Below are 21,860 nucleotides of genomic sequence, written 5' to 3' on the forward strand. Positions count from 1 at the left end.
TCAACAAAGAAAATCCGGCAGATTCTGCAATGAAATCTGTCAGGATCTTGCTTTCCAAACTGTCAGATTTCCTAGGAGGATTTTGTATCTCCTTGAATATGATGTCCACCCTATTAAAATGTGACATCCTCTCTCATTCATCTTTATCTTCATAACACTCTTCTATTTCCCTTCCCTTATTATCCTCAAACATTCTTAACTTCTTTTTTGTCTTGTACTTTCAAAATTTACTGTCCAAATTATGGCACAGTTTCATGTTTTGGCTGTTGATGACAGTGTTATTGACAGAATGTTGATTGAAAGGCTTCTCAAAACCTCTTCATTTCATGGTAATTTTTTTCTCTCATATTTTTTAGAGGCTTTAATTTTTTATTCTGTCTATAGACCTTTTACATCAAAATTCAAATAATTTTGCAAATTGGTATGAAATGCAATTTTTTGCGAAATTTTTATAACGTCTTTTTTCTATAGACCAGTTTGTTCTTTACAAAATTTGGATTTATTTATAAAAAAAAGTTTTCTTAAAAAAATTAGAAAATATGGACAGATTGCTATGCTAATGCTGCTATATGATAACAAAAATAATATGATTATGTGGTTTGTTTGGTTGTTTATGATTCAATTTTGAACGAATTTTTTTAGTAATATGTAATGTCTATTTGGAACCGCCGTGGAAATCCTCCAAGCAGATGTTCCAAGTTATTGCTTGGAACACACTTCATGTGGATGGATCTATCACCGCGGTTTCAAAAACATTATTGATCTGAAGTCTAATTCTATTTGTTATGTTTTGTAATTTCAGTTACTGTGGTTGATTCTGGAACTAAGGCTTTGAAGTTTCTTGGTTTGGTTGAAGATGAGGTGAGGAATGAAAAGCCTCATTCTATTGCTGCAGAAACAGATCAGGTACAATTCTGTTGGTAAATGATTAGACTAATACATATGGTTTAACTTTAACCCTTTATTAATGGAAAAAATTGGAATGATTATAATGTTAATCCTTTTACTTAATTATTTTTGCAGGTTGTAGAAGTGAATCTGATCATAACTGATTACTGTATGCCAGGAATGACAGGCTATGATCTGCTGAGAAAGATTAAGGTAAATTCATAGGCTATTTGAAAATAGTTTGTGTTGGATCTTTATGTAATTGATTTCTTTAAAAAAAAAAAATTCCATTTTTGTCTTCTCATTTTCAAATTTTGGATCATCAAAATTTGAAATGATGGGATCTGATTTTAAAATTTAATGTCATATCTTTTCGAACACATTTTAATTAATAAATTATGACCAAGATTTTAAATTGTGGTTCTGCCGCGATTTTTCCAAACCACGAAAGTTTTATTTTCACCAAAATTGTGGGATTGTCGCAATCCTTAATATTGCATATAATCGAGATCATATGCGGTTGATAGAATCAAAATCTGACGTCGTTGCAAAATAAAATGTACAATATAACAAAAGAAATTTGAAACCAATATTTTGATAGTAACCATAACATAAAATTGCTTGTATCATCTCTTCTTTAATGCTAGAAAACTAAGAAAATATATTGATTTGCAGGAATCTAATTCTCTTAAAGACATACCAGTGGTGATTATGTCCTCAGAGAATGTTCCATCAAGGATTAACAGGTAAACTTAATAATATCACGACATTAATTTTTGTGAAATTTCAAATTCAAAATTTTGGAGGCATCACATAAATTGAACATGAAATTTAACAAGTACTATTTTTCCTTTTTTATTGAATCAGATGCTTAGAAGAAGGAGCTGAAGAATTCTTTCTGAAACCAGTTCAACAATCAGATGTGAACAAGCTGAAACCACATTTGTTGAAGACAAAAGTTAAGAATGAAGATGACCTAATCAACAACAAAAGAAGGATACATAACAATGCAATTCCATTGAAAAACTAGGCAAAAAATGTAACCTATAAAAGTGGTTATATTAAAAATTGATGATGCATAGGCTAGTACTTGACATTTAACTCTTCTCTGCCTCACCAACAAATTTGTGAGAAGAGCATGCTGATGAATAGGTCATTGATTAATAGTAGCTTAACTGAACAGAAACAATTTGATTCAATTTTTGTCTGATAAATGGTTCTGGTTTTAGCTTAATGTTTCTCTTTATCTTGTGTCATATGATTGACATTAGAAAGTCTGCAATGATTAACAATTCCAGCCCAAGAAAATCTCCTTTATGTTCGTAAACTCCTTTATTTGAAACTGATCTGTGGTGTTTCAAAATCACAATATTCTAGAAAATCTCACAAACTATTTTATGGATACCAAAGTAAAAAAAATATTATCACGCAACCAAGGTAATACATAGTTAAGGGTATAATAGGAAAAGTAACATTAATGTTTCATTAATATTGTAAAGCGACTTATAATTAGGACGGAGAGAGTAACATCTAAGTAGGAGAAACCTCGTACGAAAAACTATTTATTCTCTATATTTTTTTTCTCTCTACAAGAAACACTTGTTGTTGAGTTGAAATCCTTTCCATTTACAATTCTCATTTTCTAGTTGTTGTTGTGTTACTTTGTTCTCGGATGTGTCTCCCCATTAAATCAATTTCTATACAAAATATCTACTACAAAAACCTCAAGGACATTTTTGAAAAATATACAGGACGCGTTAATAAGACATAGGTGGGAAAAATAATAGTAAAAAATTGTTGATAGTGGGTTGAACGAAAGCCCGACGAGCTAGCCTAGCTCGAACCAACTTTAACAAGGGTTAAATGGGCAAGGACTATAAAACTTGATTATTTTTAGCGTTTCTCTTTAGTCCTCTCAATATCTCTAAGAGCAGCTCGAGCGGTGGGTTATTTTGTGAGATTGTCAGCATGTAATTCCAACTTTTCCAATTTTTTTATCACTTTTTCCATTGAAGTCCGCCACAGTTGCGTGACCATTGCTTTCTGAAGCAACGTTATTTTGTGGGGCCAACCTACATCAATGTTTGTTTACAAACCCATGTGGGACCAAATATAAATAAAATAGTAATATGTGAGGTAAAATTGCGGGATCAAAAATGAGTTTTTAAGCTTCAAAACACACGTTTGAGAGATAACTCCCGAAACAAAGAGCAATGTTATTTGAACAACCATTTCTTATGACAACTTGTTGGACAACCAAATTATACAAAGAAATTTAGGTAGTGACACAAAAATCAAAGCAATAGAAAGAGAAAGTAAAATGATGATGTGAGTATAAGAGAGAAAGTTGTCACAAAAATTATCAAAAAATAGTTATTCAAATATCATTTCTCAAACAAAAACATGCATCTAGAAGATATCTGATGTGTATTTAAATGGCCTCAGATATATTGAGGGAGCAGCTAAAGAGAAACGATCATTACTTTTTTGTTTTCTTTTTTATGATTCATCCAAAAAAAAGACTTGCTATTGCATGTTTTGTCACTAGGACCACCATGGTCATATTGATTTAGTGCACCATTCTAGCAATGCTTTATTATCACTTTTCCTTTTCTGGCAATGCTTTATTATCTCGCTGGCCATGCTACAATAATACAATACTACTATTGATTCTGTTTCTAATCTAAACCAGGTAATCTATCTCTCTGGAATTTGTGTATTTTAACACTTCTAAGTTCTAACTCATGTACTCACATCATATTTCTTTATTTCTTTTATATTTTGGTTCTTAGTTAATAATGAGAAAATAATTTTTGTGTATTTTTGAAAAACTTGTAAGTTGTAGAAGATCAAAATATGTATGTTTGGTTATATTTTTAGAGGACCAAAATTGATTATGAAAGTGTAAAAATTGATTCTCACATGTCTGGTTGTTTTCGAGTATATTTGATTTTGGCTTGAAATGATTGTACTTGAAACTAGGATTCGGAGCTTTAATTTTGAAATTTTGAATTCTATACAAAAATTTATAGTTCAACTTATTTTTACATGGATTTATACATAAATTACATCACTTTCAACTCACTTTTACTCGGAATCAATTTTACAAAATTAAACATACATGGTGTCACTTTGAATGTTTGTTGTTATGACATTTAAATGACATAATTGATTGAGAGCCTCTTTGAATTGGCTCATTTGAGCTTGTCCAGTGGCATAAGTTTTGTGGGGTTGTTTGGTATAATTTTGGAAAACAGCTTAAAAAAATTTCATAAGCAGTTTTTAACTTATTTTCATGAGTTATCCAATATTTACCAAGCTTGTCACTATGTTTGGATTTGTTATCATTATCAATATTTTGCAGTTTTTGTGATCATGTTTACAACTTATAATTTCAAGGTCCAATATGTGTATTTACAACTTAATTCTAATCCTAAAGTATGTGCAGAATATTGTGAAGAGTCTCTAAAATATATGAAAAACTTGTAGGATTATGTTCCAAACTGTTCTTTTAATATCCCAACCTTTAAGTAAGTAGGGGCTTCAAAGCTTGACTAACAATCGAGAAAGTTGACATTTCAGAAAGTTCCTTCCTCTCCAAACAAGAGGATGTATAAACCCTCCAGCACACTTTTCTGTGGCCTTTTCTAATAGAAGGTCGAACACTGGTGCTTGTTTAGGTTGAGCAGTTTCAAATTCATATGTCATGGTCTTTTAAAAGTGTATGATATCAATCTATAACCTTTTAGTAGCCTTTAAAAAAGGGCAACCCGGTGCACTAAAGCTCCCGCATACGCAGGGTCCCACCATTTGGTGTATTGTACGCAGCCTTACCCTGTTTTTTACACAATAGGCTATTTTCAGGACTTGAACCCGTGACCTTCCAGTCACATGACAACAACTTTACCAGTTGCGCGAAGGTTACCCCTCCTTTTAGTAGCCTTTAACTGAACTAAATTTCATATACTTGAGACTACTTACCATTATCATTACTGAGTAGGACAGACAGTGATATTTGAGGAACTAAATTCAGAGTTTGTTGTTAAATATTCTTTCTTGAATCTGCTAAATAGAGAGTGATATTTGAGGAGCTAAATTCAGGGTTTACTGTTAATTATTTACAAGTCGATGTGATAAAAACATTAGTTCACTTGGGCTTGCTAGTTGCATTATTTTATTGAGGAACAAAGCACAAACTTAGAATTTGATGGAGATTGGTCAGTATAGACTATAACGTTTATTGTATAGGATCAAAACTCAACATAGGATTTCAGTCATTTGATTTTCATCTAATGATTTCAGTTTGCTAACTGCAGTGACTGGCTGATTTTTTCACTTCTCAACATAAGCACTCCAATAGAGCTATTGATTCTGTTTCTTGATTCAGATTTCGATATCAGGTAACTCTCTCTATATATTTGTTGTAATTAAAACTCATTTAGTCACTGCAATCAGCAGCTAGTTAGGACCATCAAATGGAGATTCAATAATATGCATTCTGACTCTAGTGAATAGGATTCAAAACGCAAACATTGAGTTTGAGTCATCTGTTTTTCATATAACTGTTTCATTTTGCTAGCTGCAGTGACTGTGTGATTTTTAAACCATAGCAAATCCATATCATCTTTCTCCATCACTGACTGTATTCTGTTAATTAAAAAGAAGAGACCATTGAAATCCATTACATATATGTGACTGCGTGATTAGTTTTACTCATGCTTATGTTAACTTCATTTGCCAAAGGATGGAAGCCCTTGCTTTTACAGTCTTGGAAAAGTTGAGCTCTGCAGCTTACAAAGAGCTCGAAATCATTTGGAATTTCAAAGAGGATATGGAACGAATGAAGAACACCGTCTCCATGATAACAGCCGTGCTTCTCGATGCAGAGGCCAAGGCCAATAATCATCAAGTTAGTAATTGGTTGGAGAAACTGAAAGATGTACTTTACGATGCAGATGATTTACTAGAAGATTTTTCCATCGAAGCTTTGAGAAGAAAAGTGATGGCTGGAAACAACAGAGTAAGACGGACGCAAGCTTTCTTCTCAAAATCAAACAAAATTGCCTGTGGCCTTAAATTGGGCTATCGAATGAAAGCAATCCAAAAGAGGCTAGATGACATTGCTAAAACTAAGCATGATCTGCAGCTGAATGACCGCCCTATGGAGAATCCAATTGCATATAGGGAGCAGAGACAAACTTACTCATTTGTGAGTAAAGATGAAGTTATTGGAAGAGATGAGGAAAAGAAATGTATTAAAAGTTATCTACTAGATGACAATGCAACAAATAATGTTTCTATAATTCCCATAGTTGGCATTGGAGGATTAGGTAAGACTGCACTTGCTCAACTTGTCTACAATGATAATGATGTTCAAGGGCATTTTGAGCTAAAAATGTGGGTGCATGTCTCGGATGAATTTGATATAAAGAAAATATCTAGGGATATCATTGGGGATGAAAAGAACGGTCAAATGGAGCAAGTACAACAGCAACTTAGGAACAAAATTGAAGGGAAAAAGTTTTTGCTTGTGTTAGATGACGTGTGGAATGAGGATCATGAGTTGTGGCTTAAATTGAAGAGTATGTTCATGGATGGAGGAAAAGGAAGTATGATAATTGTTACAACTCGTAGTCAGACTGTGGCAAAAATAACGGGCACACATCCACCCCTTTTCCTAAAAGGTTTGGATTCACAAAAATCCCAGGAGCTATTCTCTCGAGTGGCCTTCTGCGAGTTGAAAGAACAAAATGATTTGGAGTTGTTAGCTATAGGAATGGACATTGTTAAGAAATGTGCTGGCGTTCCCCTTGCCATAAGAACTATTGGCAGCCTTTTGTTTGCTCGAAATTTGGGCCGGAGTGACTGGCTTTATTTCAAGGATGCCGAGTTTTCAAAGATAGATCAACACAAGGATAAAATCTTTGCAATCCTTAAACTGAGTTATGATCATCTTCCGTCGTTTCTAAAAAAGTGCTTTGCCTATTGTTCACTGTTTCCAAAAGGTTTTATGTTTGAAAAGAAGACACTGATTCAGTTATGGGTAGCTGAGGGGTTCATTCAACAATCAAATGATATTAGATGTGTAGAAGATGTTGGTCATGAGTACTTCATGAGTTTGCTGTCAATGTCTTTCTTTCAAGATGTTTCTATAGACGATTGTGGTGGAATAAGTACCTGTAAAATGCATGACATTATGCATGATCTAGCGCAACTAGTGACCGGGAATGAATATGTCGTGGTTGAAGGAGAAGAACTAAACATAGGAAACAGAACACGTTATTTGTCATCTCGTAGGGGTATACAACTATCACCAATCTCATCATCTTCCTACAAGTTAAGGACATTTCACGTGGTCAGTCCACAAATGAATGCAAGCAATCGTTTTCTTCAGTCAGATGTTTTTTCCTTCTCAGGCTTAAAGTTCTTGCGTGTGTTGACACTTTGTGGGTTGAATATTGAAGAAATCCCAAATAGTATTGAAGAAATGAAGCATTTAAGATATATTGATCTATCACGGAACAATGTACTTAAAAATCTTCCTCCGACCATTACTAGCCTACTGAACTTGCAAACTCTAAAACTTTCTGATTGTTCTAAGCTTGAAATATTGCCAGAAAATCTCAATAGAAGTCTCAGGCATCTTGAGTTAAATGGTTGCGAGAGTTTGACATGTATGCCATGTGGGCTAGGACAGTTGACTGATCTTCAAACACTAACACTTTTTGTACTGAACTCTGGAAGTACAAGTGTAAATGAGTTGGGTGAGCTAAACAACCTGAGAGGGAGATTAGAATTAAAAGGGTTGAATTTCCTGCGAAATAATGCTGAAAAGATTGAATCTGCAAAAGTACTTCTTGAGAAGTGACACCTTCAACAATTGGAATTGCGATGGAATCATGTCGACGAGGATCCTTTTGAGGATGATCTCTCATCACCAAACAAAAATTTGGTGGAAGATGAGATCATTTTTCTAGGCCTGCAGCCACACCACCACTCACTTCGAAAACTAGTTATAGATGGGTTTTGTGGCAGCAGGTTACCAGACTGGATGTGGAATCTCTCATCGCTCTTGACTCTTGAGTTCCACAATTGCAATAGTTTGACATCACTGCCCGAAGAAATGAGTAACCTTGTATCTTTGCAGAAACTTTGCATTTCTAACTGCTTATCATTAAACTGGAATAAAATCTCTAGCATCCGAGAAGTTAAGATCATCAGGCGCGGAACCAGGTATTGTTGTTTGCTATTTGCACAAATAATATTACTTTTATGTTATTTGCACATGATTTTTGTCTTGCAGCTCCTCACCCAAGATGCCAAGACTAAATCACACTCACACGTCTCATAAAAGGACTTTAAAATTCAATGCTATTAATTTTCTCATAAAAGGACTTTTAGTACTATTATTTTCTTTGATAGTATAAATTTAATATTAATAATAATAATAATTAAGAAAGCTAAAATTTTGCACCCTAACGCAGGATTCTGAATACGCCACTGAAGTTCATTCCTGGGAGACCATCATTACTCAAGTATTTTACTTGAGTCAAAATCTTTCCTCAATCATGGAGGTATTTCTGAATCCACTCTCTTATATCCATCAACTTTTTATGACCTTTGATGATGGTACATTTTGCAATTATTGAGTTAGCTTTCTCTTGACCTTTATGCCTAACTTTTGCTTTGATGTTCTGCATTTGTTCTGATATTCAATTTTTCATCACTTGGATCATTTTGGTTTTGATATTTGGCTGGACTATACATACATCCGTTTAGATAAATGGATTCCGTGATTTTATTTATTATAACATCATGTGTCTATTTTCTGATTTGGAATTTATTTTTTTGTTTCTCCAAAAACTAGTAGCTTTTAGGTTTGCAGTTATTGTAGCTACTATGTTGTTTTTTTGGAAGCTATTTAAACCTGAAAAAACTAGTTTACCCAATATTCCTTTTTTATAATGTTACCTCGGTGACATAGAAAATGTGTATCTGATTATTAGTAGCAATATTCCTTTATTATTGCTTTCTCTTTTTTGATGATTAAATGTTGGCCAATAACTACTGCAGGAACAAGGGAGTTGCTAAACTGTTCTAAGGAGCAAAATGGTGGTCAATAAATTGGTAACACTGTCCATGATGACTTCACTGTTTTATGAAAATGTGTCCATTGTTCCTTGGAAGATCATCAATAATTGGAAGAACTCTATCTCTCTCCTACATATTATGCACTTTAGAGTACCTCATATTTGGTCCCCTTTGGTTCTCTATGTATATTTGTTTTTGTGATTAATATGATATTGTAGTTGTTGCAAGAGATTGGTTTTTCCTTTGGTGTCAACCTAGTTGGGATCATTGGTTTGGACAATGATGTATTTTCATTCCTTCATTTTTATAAACATAAATCTTACTGGGCTATGTAAATTTGGCATAACTAAACCAGCGAAACAAACTATCATTAACATGTTGTGAACGGATTGCCATCATTGGATTCAGATTTAACAGCATTCATTTCTTACCAGGAACAATTAATATATGAAGAAGACACATTGACCACTAAAACTATTTGAAAAATAGCAGCTCATTTCCAGTGTAATAGAAGTGGATACACATGGGTAGGAACTTTGTCTACATATATATACATACATTACTGTGTTGTATACGATACACATAGATTCATGTGCGACGCACAAGTGCGCGGACAAGTTTATATATTCAAATTTTCAGGACTGTTTTGAGAGAAAAAGGTGTGACACAAACCTAGGGTTGATCAAAGGGGATTCTTAGGGTTTCTAAAGCTAGGAGTAAAGTCATTTTGGGTCACATTCTAGGGTTAAGAAACAATCAAAGCCACATGAAGAGATTTGGGGTAAGGGCAGAAATTAAGGTTTATCATCATAAGTTAATTTCATGTGATCTGGATATCTCTTTGGAAAGAAACTCTTTGATATTAAATTGGAGAATTTTTCAGCGTCTGAAGCAGAGTTATGAAATGGAGTGGTTTAGAACACAAACACAAAGAGAAAGAGAGAGACACAAAACAATTTATACTAGTTCATCTCACTAACCGATAGTAGTCTAGTCCCCTTGCACTTTCAAGAGATTTTCACTATAATCACTAAATATTACTGATGTAGTATCAAAAGTAAGTATTTTTGTTATCGTCTCCACATGGACTAGTGCGATATTCTAAGCCGTTCAACAATCAGTATCGTTCTGAGCTAAGGATTCGATATTTTTTTGTTTCATGAACTATAAAACTACAGACTTGTAAGAGATATGAGAGTTAACAAGGAAATGATTATGTTGGGATTAAACTTCATCAACCTACATATACGTATTCTAGGATTAGTGTTGCGGATTCTAATTATCAATTGATATTATCACATATTGCTCAACAACATCATTCGTGTCCAATTGATGTCGTGATTTCTATTGAGTCGTCTAATCGTCGATTTCCCAAACTATTAAACTTTCCAATAGTCGATTGTATCGTTGTATAGTTGACTTTTCAAACTATACAATGATACGAAAGCTTTAAGTTCCAATATTCAAAGTGATTATCAAACCTAAGTTCCATGTCTAGAACCTAAGCATTGATAGAAGATTATTCTCAACTAGATTCAAAATGTATTTTTCAATAACAATTTAAATCCATAGGATAGAAATGAAAAGCAAGAATAACATCAATATCTTAAGATAATTTAGAATCACACAACATCCAAATCAAAGGGAATACATACTAATAGAGTTAACTACATTTAATCCCAACAAAAAGAGTTTAGCTACTCATTGTCATGGTAACCTTACAAGGAGAAAAGAAGAGATGGAATGGAAGCAAGCCATGATGTCTCAATGATCTTGTGAATCCCTTCAATCCTTGTGCCTCTTGCTCATTGAAGTTCTCTTTGTGTTTTCCCTATTTTCTCTCTTCCTAAAGTGGCTTCTGCATATAAGTTAAACAATGAATGTCGGTCTCCTGCATATAAGTTAAGCACATTGAGGTATCCTCACATTTAGGCTAGTTCTAAGTGGTTCACAATTAAACACGTTATTGCGAAGAACCAAATGAAGTAAAATTTGTGCAAAGTACTTGCTTCAGATTCAAGTAAACACCTAGAAAAGCAAGAAACTTATACCTTGGCTTTGTGCAATTCAAACAATATGTATCATCACCATGCACCTGATGTGGATTTGCTGGCCTAAGCTCTTATTAGAAAGATATGAGAAAACTTAGTTTGATCTAAATTAAAACCATAAGGTTGCAGGAGCTTGTGGTATACCATAGTGCAAAAGGGTTACCTATGACATAGTCTTTAATCAAACAATGCAAAAGAAGTATGTACTGCCTAGAAATCAAAAAGTGACTGACCTGCTGCAACTCGCCTCGCGAGAATATGCTCGCTATGGCGAGCAATTTGGTGGTCAATGCAGTTCAAAGGCATGAAACACTTGCCATGGCGAGTATGTGCTCGCCTAGCGAGTCATGACAGTTTCAGAAAATGAATTTTGACTTCTGCTTTTACTTTTGTGGGTGCAATGTGATCTATACCTCTAAATTGCAAAAATAAAGCATGAAAAACTTAAACAAGGTTGGGTTGCCTCCCAACAAGCTCTTGTTTAATGTCGTTAGCTCGACACCTTTTTTGTTAGGGTGGCCGAAATGAAACGGAAAACACATCATCTTTTGGAATCATGCGCTTTGGGAGGAATTCCATGAACTTTAGGTACAACTGATGCGGAGTCCATATCCTCCCTAACTTTGGTTTGTTGAACAAGGCACATATCTCATCTATGACCCGATCAATCTCCACCTTGTTCACTTTCTTCCCCTTTCCTTCCATTGATTCTTCCTTGCTTAGTATCCGTTCCTTTTTCTCTGTCCCCTGCATCACTTCTTCATTTTCAACAGTTTCGACCTCTTCAGTATATGGCCGTTCTTGAGGAAATTCTTCTTTATGTGATGTGTCTATTTCTTGTGCAGTTTCAAATTCACCACATCCTTCCATTGTTGTGCCTTCCTCAGTTTGATCAACTCCTTCCTCAACAATCTCACTGAATTCCTCATTCTCAGTTGAAACATCTTCGTGCTTTTCATGAAGGAATCAATTGCTGATTTGAACATCTATGTCTGAAAGTTGCAACTGGATTTTCTCCATTCGGCATGATAAATTTTTCAATCTTTGGTTAGTATCTTGCATGTTTATCATGGATTTCTCCATGAACAGATTCAAAATATTTTTCATCTTTGATATTTGTTCATCTTCAGAAAGATGTTGTTGATACTGTTGATATGATTCATACTCGAATGGAGTGTAGAAGTTGTTATAACTATGATTAGCCATGATTTCGTTTATGTGACAAACCTGAAACGGAAACAACTAACAAGAAACTTTTCTTTGTATACCAAAGAAGGGTTAGTGCAAACAACTATATGTGCTCCCCGATTTTCGGATATCAAACCATTGATTGATTTGAATCGTCAATCTTTGAACTCTCAATTTTTATTCGTGGGAAGGGAAAAAATGAGTAAAAACCCTTATCGAGACTTTGGATTCGGGGGTTGGTTTCGAATAGGGAAGGTGTTAAGCACCCTAAACGACTTCGGTACTCCGAAGGAACCGCTTACCTAGATTATCTTGTGCTAAATTCATTTGGCTTACTTGAAAAATTATTATCTAAAATCTAAGTGAAAGAATGGAGGGAGAAGAAATATGTTTTTGGTTTTTTTTATTTGATTTGGAAGGACAAGTCCTCTACCTACGTACCCTTTTTTGGGAAAGGGATCAAAACCGACGTAGTTCCACTCAAAAATTTCTTTGGTGGGTTAGGTTGATTTTAAGATTTTTGAAAATGGGTTTTAAGAAGAGAAAGAGGCCTCACGGCATGAGATAAAAGAAATGAGTGAGGTTGATTGATTTTAAATTTTGAAAATGATTGAAGTTGAATTAAAATTGATTGAGAGTTTAATTAAGAAAATAAAGGAAAAATGTTATTAAGAAAATGATTTTGAAGTTTTGCATATTTGATTTTTTGAGAAAATGATTTTTCTAAACTAACGGTGAAAACTAACGTAACGTCGTAGAAAAACGAGCGGAAAACGGTAAATAAATTGTGGTAGTGTCGGTGCAAGTGTCGGTGCTTGTGTTACCTACATTATTACATCAATTCTTAAATACAACCCTAAGGCCTTTATGCCAAAATAAAATGCAAGAAATAAAACTTACATCAATTTCCTATTTATACACGCTAAGTCAATGACAAAATAAAATGATGAGAAAATTAAATGTGCATGCTATGATTCAAAACAAAGATTAAATCGTTAGTGAGCATAAGAAAATATTGAGATGAAATGAGCAAAAATTAAAATGAACATGTGGAAACAAATAATAGACAAAAAATTAAGAGATGACATGTAAAACTAGCAAGTAACAAATAAAAATATCATATATAAAGACACAATAAGCAAGAATTAAGAAACAAGGAAGGAATGAGCCAAGAAAAAAAAAAAAGTAAAATGGATTTTAAGACTTGGAGGTTAAAATGATGGAAAAACATTTTTTAGAATTTTGAAGTGTTAAAATATCAAGAAAATGGAGTAAAAGTATAAAAAAAATGAAAAGACAAATAAAAACAAAGTTTGGCTCAGCAGGATTAATTCTGGACCGTTGGATTAATCCAGAGGTCCAGATCTAAATCCCAAGATCTCATCACAGCCATTGGATCAACGATCCAAGGGTTAAAAAACAGAAAAACACTTAAAGGAAAGGAGTGCATCATCGGCCGTTAGATCTACGATCTAACGGCCTAGCATTGAGCGCACATGATGAGGACGTAAGGTGCTAACGCACCAGATAGAACATAATAGGAGCAGCATATAAAAGGAAGAAAACAATGGAAGAAAACATAACAAACTAAACCACACTTCTCTCTAAAAAAATTGCTCACACTGCTCTCTAAAAAACAGAGTTGCAGCGCCGCCGCCTACTTCTTCTTCTCCGGCGAGAAAAGTTTTCCGGCGCGGTGGCCGGTGGTGGCACCACCACGCCGGAATTTCAAACTCCTCTTTTCTAAAAAACTTTTAACAGTTTTGAAATTCCTTTTTCGTTCTAGACTCAAATCCGGATTCACAATTTCAAAAACAGTTCACAACAGACCTAGATCTAACAATGAAGATTCGACAAAAACTACCTTCGGTTTCAAAACGGAGAAGACTAGATCTACTACTTCAGGCTCGGATCTACTTTCTTTTTGCTAATTCCCTCCGATCCGGTTCAGGCGCATTCCTTTTGTGTTGGAGGAGATTCGGTTTCCTTCTTCTTCTTCATGTGACTCGGTTCACTACTTCTTTGAAACCGATCCAGTTTATATGCATGCCTGAGAATTCCTTAGAAAACAAATGAAGGTTTGAGTTCAATGAGTTGTGTATGTGTTTACGCTTGAGGCTTGGTGAAAGGATACGAAAATGATTGTTAAAAGAATGGTTCACATGATTTTCGAATTTGAAATATTCATGAAGTTCATGATTTTTTTTATGGTTTTTTTGAGAGTTTGATCTGAAAATGTGGAGAGAGGATATGAATTTAGTGTTTGTTACGGATCTGTGGCAGTTTTGTGATGTTTGGATGATGATGATTTATGTGTTAGTGTGGAGTGATTCGAGGTTGATTCTCGAAATTTTGCTGGAGAATATTGTTCATGTTGTTCTTGACATGTTCATCTATTTTTCATTGATTTTTGATGATTTGATCCGAAAAAGTAGAAAGAGAGAAGGGATTAGGGTTTGTGAACTTTTGTGGCTGCTGATTGATGTGTCAGTGTAATAATTTCTGTGCAGCCCCCTCTCTCCAATGATTGGACAGTGTACTTATAGTGACAAAATAGGGTTGGCTCTGGTACACATCAAAGACCAAAATACCCCTGTTGGAGACTTGGGGATAAAGACTTAACAAATAAAAATAATAAGAAACAAAAAACAGAAAAATAAAAAATGACAAATAAAATAAAAATAAAATATTAATTAATAATAATAAAAAAAAAAGTCCCTTCGAAATCTGACATGAGGTACTTCAAAGTATCCTCCCTGCCGAAATTTTGTCTGAAATGATTAAAAGGACGCGATTTTTAAAATATGATTAAACCTTTTAAAATGACTTGATTATTATGACTAACAAGACTATAAAATGCGCTCAAAAAGTTATAAAAATGCAGATAAAAGTTTTTAAATGATTAAAGAAGAAAAACACGAGTTTTAAATGGTAAAAAAAACAAATAGAAGAGAATGTGGACTATTTTAAAATATGGACAAAAAAGATTTTAAATGGTCCAAATTTGGGGTATGACACTATACAAAAGAGAAAATTATATACAAATTATATACAAATACTCAAAACAATACAAATTGTCACAATGCTTCAAATATCGAAACGCCAGTCCCCTGCAGCGGCGCCATTTTGATGTAGTATCAAAAGTAAGTATTTTTGTTATCATCTCCACAGGAATTGGTGCGATATTCTAAGCCGTTCAACAATCGGTATCGTTCTAAGCTACAGATTCGACATTGTTTTGTTTCATGAACCATAAAACTACAGACTTGTAAGAGATATGAGAGTTAACAGGGAAATGATTATGTTGGGATTAAACTTCATCAACCTAGATATACGTATTCTAGGATTAGTGTTGCGGATTCTAATTATCAATTGATATTATCAAATATTGCTCAACAACATCATTCGTGTCCAAATGATGTCGTGATTTCTATTGAGTCGTCTAATCGTCGATTTCCCAAACTATTAAACTTTCCAATAGTCGATTGTATCGTTGTATAGTTGATTTTTCAAATTATACAATGATACGAAAGCTTTAAGTTCCAATATTCAAAGTGATTATCAAACCTAAGTTCCATGTCTAGAACCTAAGCATTGATAGAAGATTATTCTCAACTAGATTCAAAATGTATTTTCAATAACAATTTAAATCCATAGGATAGAAATGAAAAGCAAGAATAACATCAATATCTTAAGATAATTTAGAATCACAAAACATCCAAATCAAAGGGAATACATACTAATAGAGTTAACTACATTTAATCCCAACAAAAAGAGTTTAGCTACTCATTGTCATGGTAACCTTACAAGGAGAAAAGAAGAGATGGAATGGAAGCAAGCCATTATGTCTCAATGATCTTGTGAATCCTTTCAATCCTTGTGCCCTTTGCTCATTGAAGTTCTCTCTGTGTTTCCCCTGTTTTCTCTCTTCCTAAAGTGGCTTATGTTCTGATTATTCTGTCTGAAATGAAGGAAATGAGCTTTTATACATATGCTGAAAAAGTGACATTTCGCCTGGCGAAGTTTGGCTCGCCATGGCGACTTGAGCTTACATTGCTAGTGGGTTTCTGCCACATCACTTTGATGAGATAAAACCGCTTTTTTTTCGTCTGGCAGAATTTCTGCTCTATATAGCGAAGTACTTTTGTCCTGTTTTTCCAACTCTATGGAACTGCTCGCCATTTGGCTCGCCCTTGTCTCGCCTGGCAAAATATTTCGCCTGGCAGGATTGCTACTTGCCATGGCGAAGTAGCTTTTGCCGCTTTTGTTCTTTTTGGTCCTTGCTTGATGTTTTGGCACTCAATTCCGGCACAAATGGGTAGAGTAAGATGAATAAAGCATAACAGGTCAATAATCACTTTTCTCTCGACTTTTCCCTGAATAACTTGTGAAACAAGTAACAAACGTGCCGTAAATAATCATTTGAAATACTATTTTCTGGTACTTATCAATTACAATTGCTCAAGCACACAAGCAAGAGACTTTAAATGCTCGATCGTACAAGAAAGAGACTTCCAATGCTCAAACACACTAGTAAGAGACTTCTACAATCGAACTTAATCAAATAAAAGATTTTATGTGATTTACACTTGATGTACAATCAGAGGTGTAAGCAATACATAACATAATGAACTCTTAAAACTTAAGAATTTCTATGATATAAAGTTTCTAAGAAATTCTAAGTACAAATGCGCTTTTGATTTTGACAGAGTAAGGACAATTTCAAAATATGCAAAGTCTTGTTAATTTCTTCAAGTCTTCAGCTCCTTATACAGAGGGAAATCCAAGAGATGTTGGAGAGGTGCCAATGCATTACTTTGAGTCCTTGAGAAACTTGATCATAGATGTTGGAATTTTTCTTGATTTGGATAATGTCGTTTAAAATTTTTTGAAAATCCTTGGCAACAAACAGAATCATCTATTTCACTCCAATTGTCCTTGAAGTTCTTTGTCTATTTCTGCACGTGATCAAAAGAGGACAAAATATACTATCTGAGTCTGATAGTGATCTCTTCAGGTTCTCTTCAAATTTCAAATGCTCTTATATAAGTTCTTTTAGTACCAAACTCTATTTAATACATAGAATTTCAATTTATGGTCTTGCACACTTGAACATATATTAGCATATCTAGTTCTTCTTTTAATACCTTGTTATCATCAAAACTTCGAAAACATTGTGCAAAACCCATTTTGCTTTAACAAAGATGGTGGAGCGCATCAGCACTATAGTAGTAATGAGGTGGTAGAAAGCTATTATCCCTACTTGTACATCATTCTGAGATGTTATGCATGCGCTACACCACGTAGCCTAACGAGGTGGTCACATTGATAGACTTTGACTTGAACCATTTATTAAGCCTTTGATTCATGTTCTTAACGAGCTTTAATATTGGGTGATCCAAATGATAATTGGACCGGGTCTTTTAACCTTGTACCGTTATAATATAATGAATATACAAGTTACAAGCACTTATATAAGTGACTTTATAAATAGACTATTACTTTTTTCACCCTATCGATTTCCCGTGCCCCTTTTTTTTACGAAAAATGTCCATGAGATTTTCAGATTCTATAATCCGAAATGAGTTTTCCCCTTATTTTAGGGTGGAAAAATGAGTTTTTCACCAATTCGGATTTTGTAATCCAAACACCCTAAAAAATATGGCACGTTCCTTGCTTTTTTAGCACTATAGAATTCCAACACCCCTTTTGTACCAAGAATTCAAGGGAAAAGTAGTTTGGATTAATCCAAACCGTATCAACACAAATACTCAACCTGTTTGACATGTTGTATCATTTTTTACTCTGTTTTTTTGGTTGAGTTTAAAATCGAAATTCACAACCATTGAAATGAGAGAGATTTTGATTGTTGCTTATTTATATAAGCATATATATTTCGAATTCTATAATCCAAACACATGAGTATACAATCTAAAACCCCATGAGTATTTTTATAAAAAATAAATCAATAGGACATCTGAGAATGTAATTAATAGGTTGTATATAAATGAGTTGGATACGTTCGACTCGATTGTTACAAAATTGGGCATGACCCAAAAATTAGTGGGTCAACCCAACCCATATTTCAATACTATCATTTAAAAAATGTTTGAAAATTGCTTTTCTCCCTTCAAGAATGTCCTAATAATACATGGGAAATTCTAAAATGCCACCAGCGGTAGTTAACTGATGTTACGTTTTACCCCAAAAACCAGTACATGCCTACTTCCCTATTCACTCATCACCTTACCTAAAAAAATCCCCCATTAATTTTTTTTTGTTGAAACATTGATTCCAAATCTTTGTTGACGGATTGCTAGCTCGTTTCTACAGACATTTGACATCAAAAATAGGTATTGCAACGTTAAACTCGTTTCCATTTGATTGAGTTTCCAGTTTTTTTTTCCTGACATGCAGCTTAGCGGTAGTTAACTACCGCTCAGGTTGAAGAACCAGCTGCAGTTAACTAACGCCTAGGACTTAGAAAAAAAATTCAAAAAAAAGTGCTACTCCCTATTTTATTTTTTATTTTTTTGGTTTGTTTATGTTCTTAAATTATGTAAGATACATGTTAATTAATTATTTTAGCAATTATATGTTGTTTATTTATAGATATGGTTGAGAATGCGGGTGATCGAAAACCTAGTGTTGTCGAGATCAAACCGCCGAAACATGAAGTTTCCGTTAAGGTTGCAGTTTCCGTTAAAGTGGAGGCTACAAGTGTCAATGCCGGTGTGTGGAAACTTCGTGACAACGAAGTGGACACGACTCATTTCTTTTCGAGCCGAGAGACATGGAAAGATAAAGATGAATTGATCGGTTGGGTACGTCGACAAGCAAATAAAGCTGGATTTACGATTACCATTAAAAGATCTTGTGCAGTTAGCAATCATATATTGGAGTTGGTTTGTGAAAGTAGTGGCGAGCAGAAAGTATCGAAGAAAAAAGTGAAGCATGAAGCAACGAGATCAAGAAAATATGAGTGTTTGTTCAAGGTGCGTGGATATGTCGTCAGGGAAGACAATGCTTGGAAATTGGCTATTCTTTATGGTGTTCACAACCACGAGATGGTGCCGTTTTTAGCAGGGCACCTTCTTGCGGGAAGATTAATGGAGGACGACAAGAAAATTATACATGACTTGACCAATAGTTCGGTGAAACCAAAAAATATTTTGACAAATTTGAAGAAGAAAAGACAAGAGTCTATGACAAATATCAAGTAAGTCTACAATGAACGTCATAAATTCAAAAAGGCAAAAAGGGGTGACTTAACGGAGATGCAATTTCTAATCTCAAAGACTGTTTTGATAATGGATTCCACGTATAAAACCAACTTGTACAAGATGCCACTGTTTTTAATAGTCGGAGTCACCTCAACCTATTTGACATATTAGGTTGGTTTTGCATTTATAACGTTGGAGAAGGAGAATAACTTTAATTGGGTTTTACAAATGTTGCTTAAACTTCTTAAACCAAATAGTGATATGCCTAAGGTGGTAGTGACTGATTGGGACACGACTTTGGTGAATGTCTAGCAAATGTTCTTCCGAATAGTAATGCAATACTTTGTTATTTCCATGTCGGGAAATATGTTAGAGCAAAAATCATCACCGATTGTAAGTGAGACAAAAGGTTGTCAAAGAGGATGGGCAAAAGAAGCTTGTCGGCGAGGTGAAGCATATTGAGATAGTTGGAATTGCAAGAGTTATATGCAAGTAATCTAATGGAATTGCAAGATGCTTGTAAGAATTATCCAAAGTTTCTTCCTTATGTTCAAACTACCATTTTGGATACTGTGAAGGACAAAATAGTGAGAGCATGGACAGACTTTCTGTTACATCTTGGGTGCAGGACCACAAATAGAGTTGAAAGAGCACATGGTAGAGTGAAGGAATATGTGTCCACTTCCAAGGGTGATTTGGGTACTTGTTGGGAAAAAATAGATGAGATGTTGGTAATCCAGCTTGGGAAGATACAATCATCGTTTGGTAGGAGCATTACGGTCTTGGAACATAGATACAAAGATGTCAATTTCTACTCTGGGTTGGGGGGTAACATGTCTAGATAAGCCATGAACTATATTTTTGTGGAAGAAGAGCGTGCTAGCAAAACCTTGTGCATGAACAAGAAAACTTGTTGTTGTGGTTAAAGGACGTCGTATGGCCTACCTTATGCATGCTTCATTGCTATAAAAATCCGTCACAAAAAGCCTATTCGATTGGATGAGATACACCCGCATTGACATAAGTTATATATGGGTGAAGAAAAAAGTAATGAAAAATTGTTTTCGATCGCGGAGGAGTAGAGTGGTATTCAAGAACATCTCAAAAGAGTTCCGTACCAAATGAAACTAAAAATCAAAGAGGGGTTGCCAACGTTTCCAGAGACCACAATGTTGTCACCACCTACAAAAAAGATACCAACCAAAAGAGCAAAGAAGAAAAATAAAATCTACACTGAAATCGACACGGAAAAAATCTCCAATCAACATGTCCGGGAAACTAAGGTTAGAATTAAACCTTTATACTCAGTTGACCAATTAAATCGACGTCAAGCGACTAGTATAATTTCAATTTTAGAGAAATTAAGTGGAAATAATACAACGTGATTTGATTATAATTGTTAATGTGACTAATATTTTTCAAATAGAGGGAGTTGCGTACAACGCGAGGAATGGTAATTTATTTTATAAATGGTTAGTATATGTCGCAATCAACAAAGTCAAAGACTACTCTGAAAAAAAAAAGTCAAAGACAATTTCCTCAAAAAAAAAAACAACAAAGTCAAAGACAATTAAAATTTGAAAGATTATATGGAATCTGAAAATCCAAACTAATTAGATGTAGACATGACAAAGCGACCCGCTCCGTTTAGACCAGCCAAAACGAGACATGACAAAGTGAGCAGCACGAAATGGACGAGTCAATTTAAGTGACTAAGTCAAAAGTTTCACCCACCCCGCATTGGGCGGATTGACGAGATGGTAGGCCGGTCTATCAAACAAAAAAAGAATTTACTTTTATTTCATTTTTGGGTTAACAACGTTTTACCTTTGTAATATAGGTCATTTTCAGTTTCCCTCCGTAAGCAAAAATTTTATATTTCATCCTTATAATTTGAAGATTATTTGGTTTTAGATCCTCAAGACAGTTGACTAAACATTTAGGCTTATGTTACGCATTGAGTCAACATTTTTTGATTATGCGACACGTTGACTATGTAATTATTAATTTTTTAAAATTTATTTTAAATCAAAAATAAAAATAAATTTAAAAAACAAGAAAATTTATTTTCGAAAATAATAAAATTAGATAAAAAAATTCTATAACTTAATTTTCAAAATAAAAAAAATTAGAAAATATATTTCAAAAATTAGAAAAACAAATTCGAAATTAAAAAAAAAAAGTTCAATTTTTTTTTTCCGAAATAAAAAAGTTTTTCTAACTTATCATCATATTTTTCATGAAAATATATCTTCAAGGTTTTTTATATTTTTAACAATTTGATTATTGTAAAAAATAGGCTATGTTATTTATAAAAATAAAATTGGTAGCAAATCAATTCGTGGTAAAACAAAATTTTATGATGTAAAATTGGATTATAACAAGTTATTTGGTCGCTTCACTTTAAATTATGTCTAAC

The 21,860-nt window shown here is 34.0% G+C and overlaps 2 protein-coding genes and 1 pseudogene across 2 annotated transcripts; 2 read left to right on the forward strand and 1 right to left on the reverse strand.

Moving 5' to 3' along the window:
• Nucleotides 1-2,102, forward strand: LOC11420604 (two-component response regulator ARR9). The gene is made up of 5 exons (XM_024778303.2): nt 1-329; nt 803-906; nt 1,024-1,101; nt 1,564-1,634; nt 1,756-2,102. Exons 1-5 carry the CDS (start codon nt 242-244, stop codon nt 1,916-1,918), a joined length of 504 nt encoding a protein of 167 aa, XP_024634071.2. The 5' UTR covers nt 1-241; the 3' UTR covers nt 1,919-2,102.
• Nucleotides 2,103-3,397: 1,295 nt separating this feature from the next.
• LOC11424880 (putative disease resistance protein RGA4) lies at nt 3,398-9,386 on the forward strand. The gene is made up of 5 exons (XM_024777922.2): nt 3,398-3,580; nt 5,205-5,288; nt 5,632-8,121; nt 8,373-8,462; nt 8,962-9,386. Exon 3 carries the CDS (start codon nt 5,633-5,635, stop codon nt 7,754-7,756), a length of 2,124 nt encoding a protein of 707 aa, XP_024633690.1. The 5' UTR covers nt 3,398-3,580; nt 5,205-5,288; nt 5,632; the 3' UTR covers nt 7,757-8,121; nt 8,373-8,462; nt 8,962-9,386.
• A 2,154-nt stretch (nt 9,387-11,540) lies between these two features.
• LOC112419985 (uncharacterized) lies at nt 11,541-12,101 on the reverse strand (annotated as a pseudogene).
• Between the last annotated feature and the right edge of the window lie 9,759 nt (nt 12,102-21,860).

This window comes from Medicago truncatula, chromosome 3 (assembly GCF_003473485.1).
Source record: "Medicago truncatula cultivar Jemalong A17 chromosome 3, MtrunA17r5.0-ANR, whole genome shotgun sequence".
Classification (NCBI taxonomy): Eukaryota; Viridiplantae; Streptophyta; class Magnoliopsida; order Fabales; family Fabaceae; genus Medicago; species Medicago truncatula.

What these genes read in the sequence shown, in the direction of transcription:
- LOC11420604 (XM_024778303.2), top strand. Translation starts at nt 242, where the DNA reads ATGGCACAGTTTCATGTTTTGGCTGTTGATGACAGTGTTATTGACAGA. An exon ending in CAAAACCTCTTCATTTCATG is followed by an intron (nt 330 to 802) that starts GTAATTTTTTTC and finishes TTGTAATTTCAG; the next exon opens with TTACTGTGGTTGATTCTGGA. An exon ending in GTTCCATCAAGGATTAACAG is followed by an intron (nt 1,635 to 1,755) that starts GTAAACTTAATA and finishes TTATTGAATCAG; the next exon opens with ATGCTTAGAAGAAGGAGCTG.
- LOC11424880 (XM_024777922.2), top strand. Translation starts at nt 5,633, where the DNA reads ATGGAAGCCCTTGCTTTTACAGTCTTGGAAAAGTTGAGCTCTGCAGCT.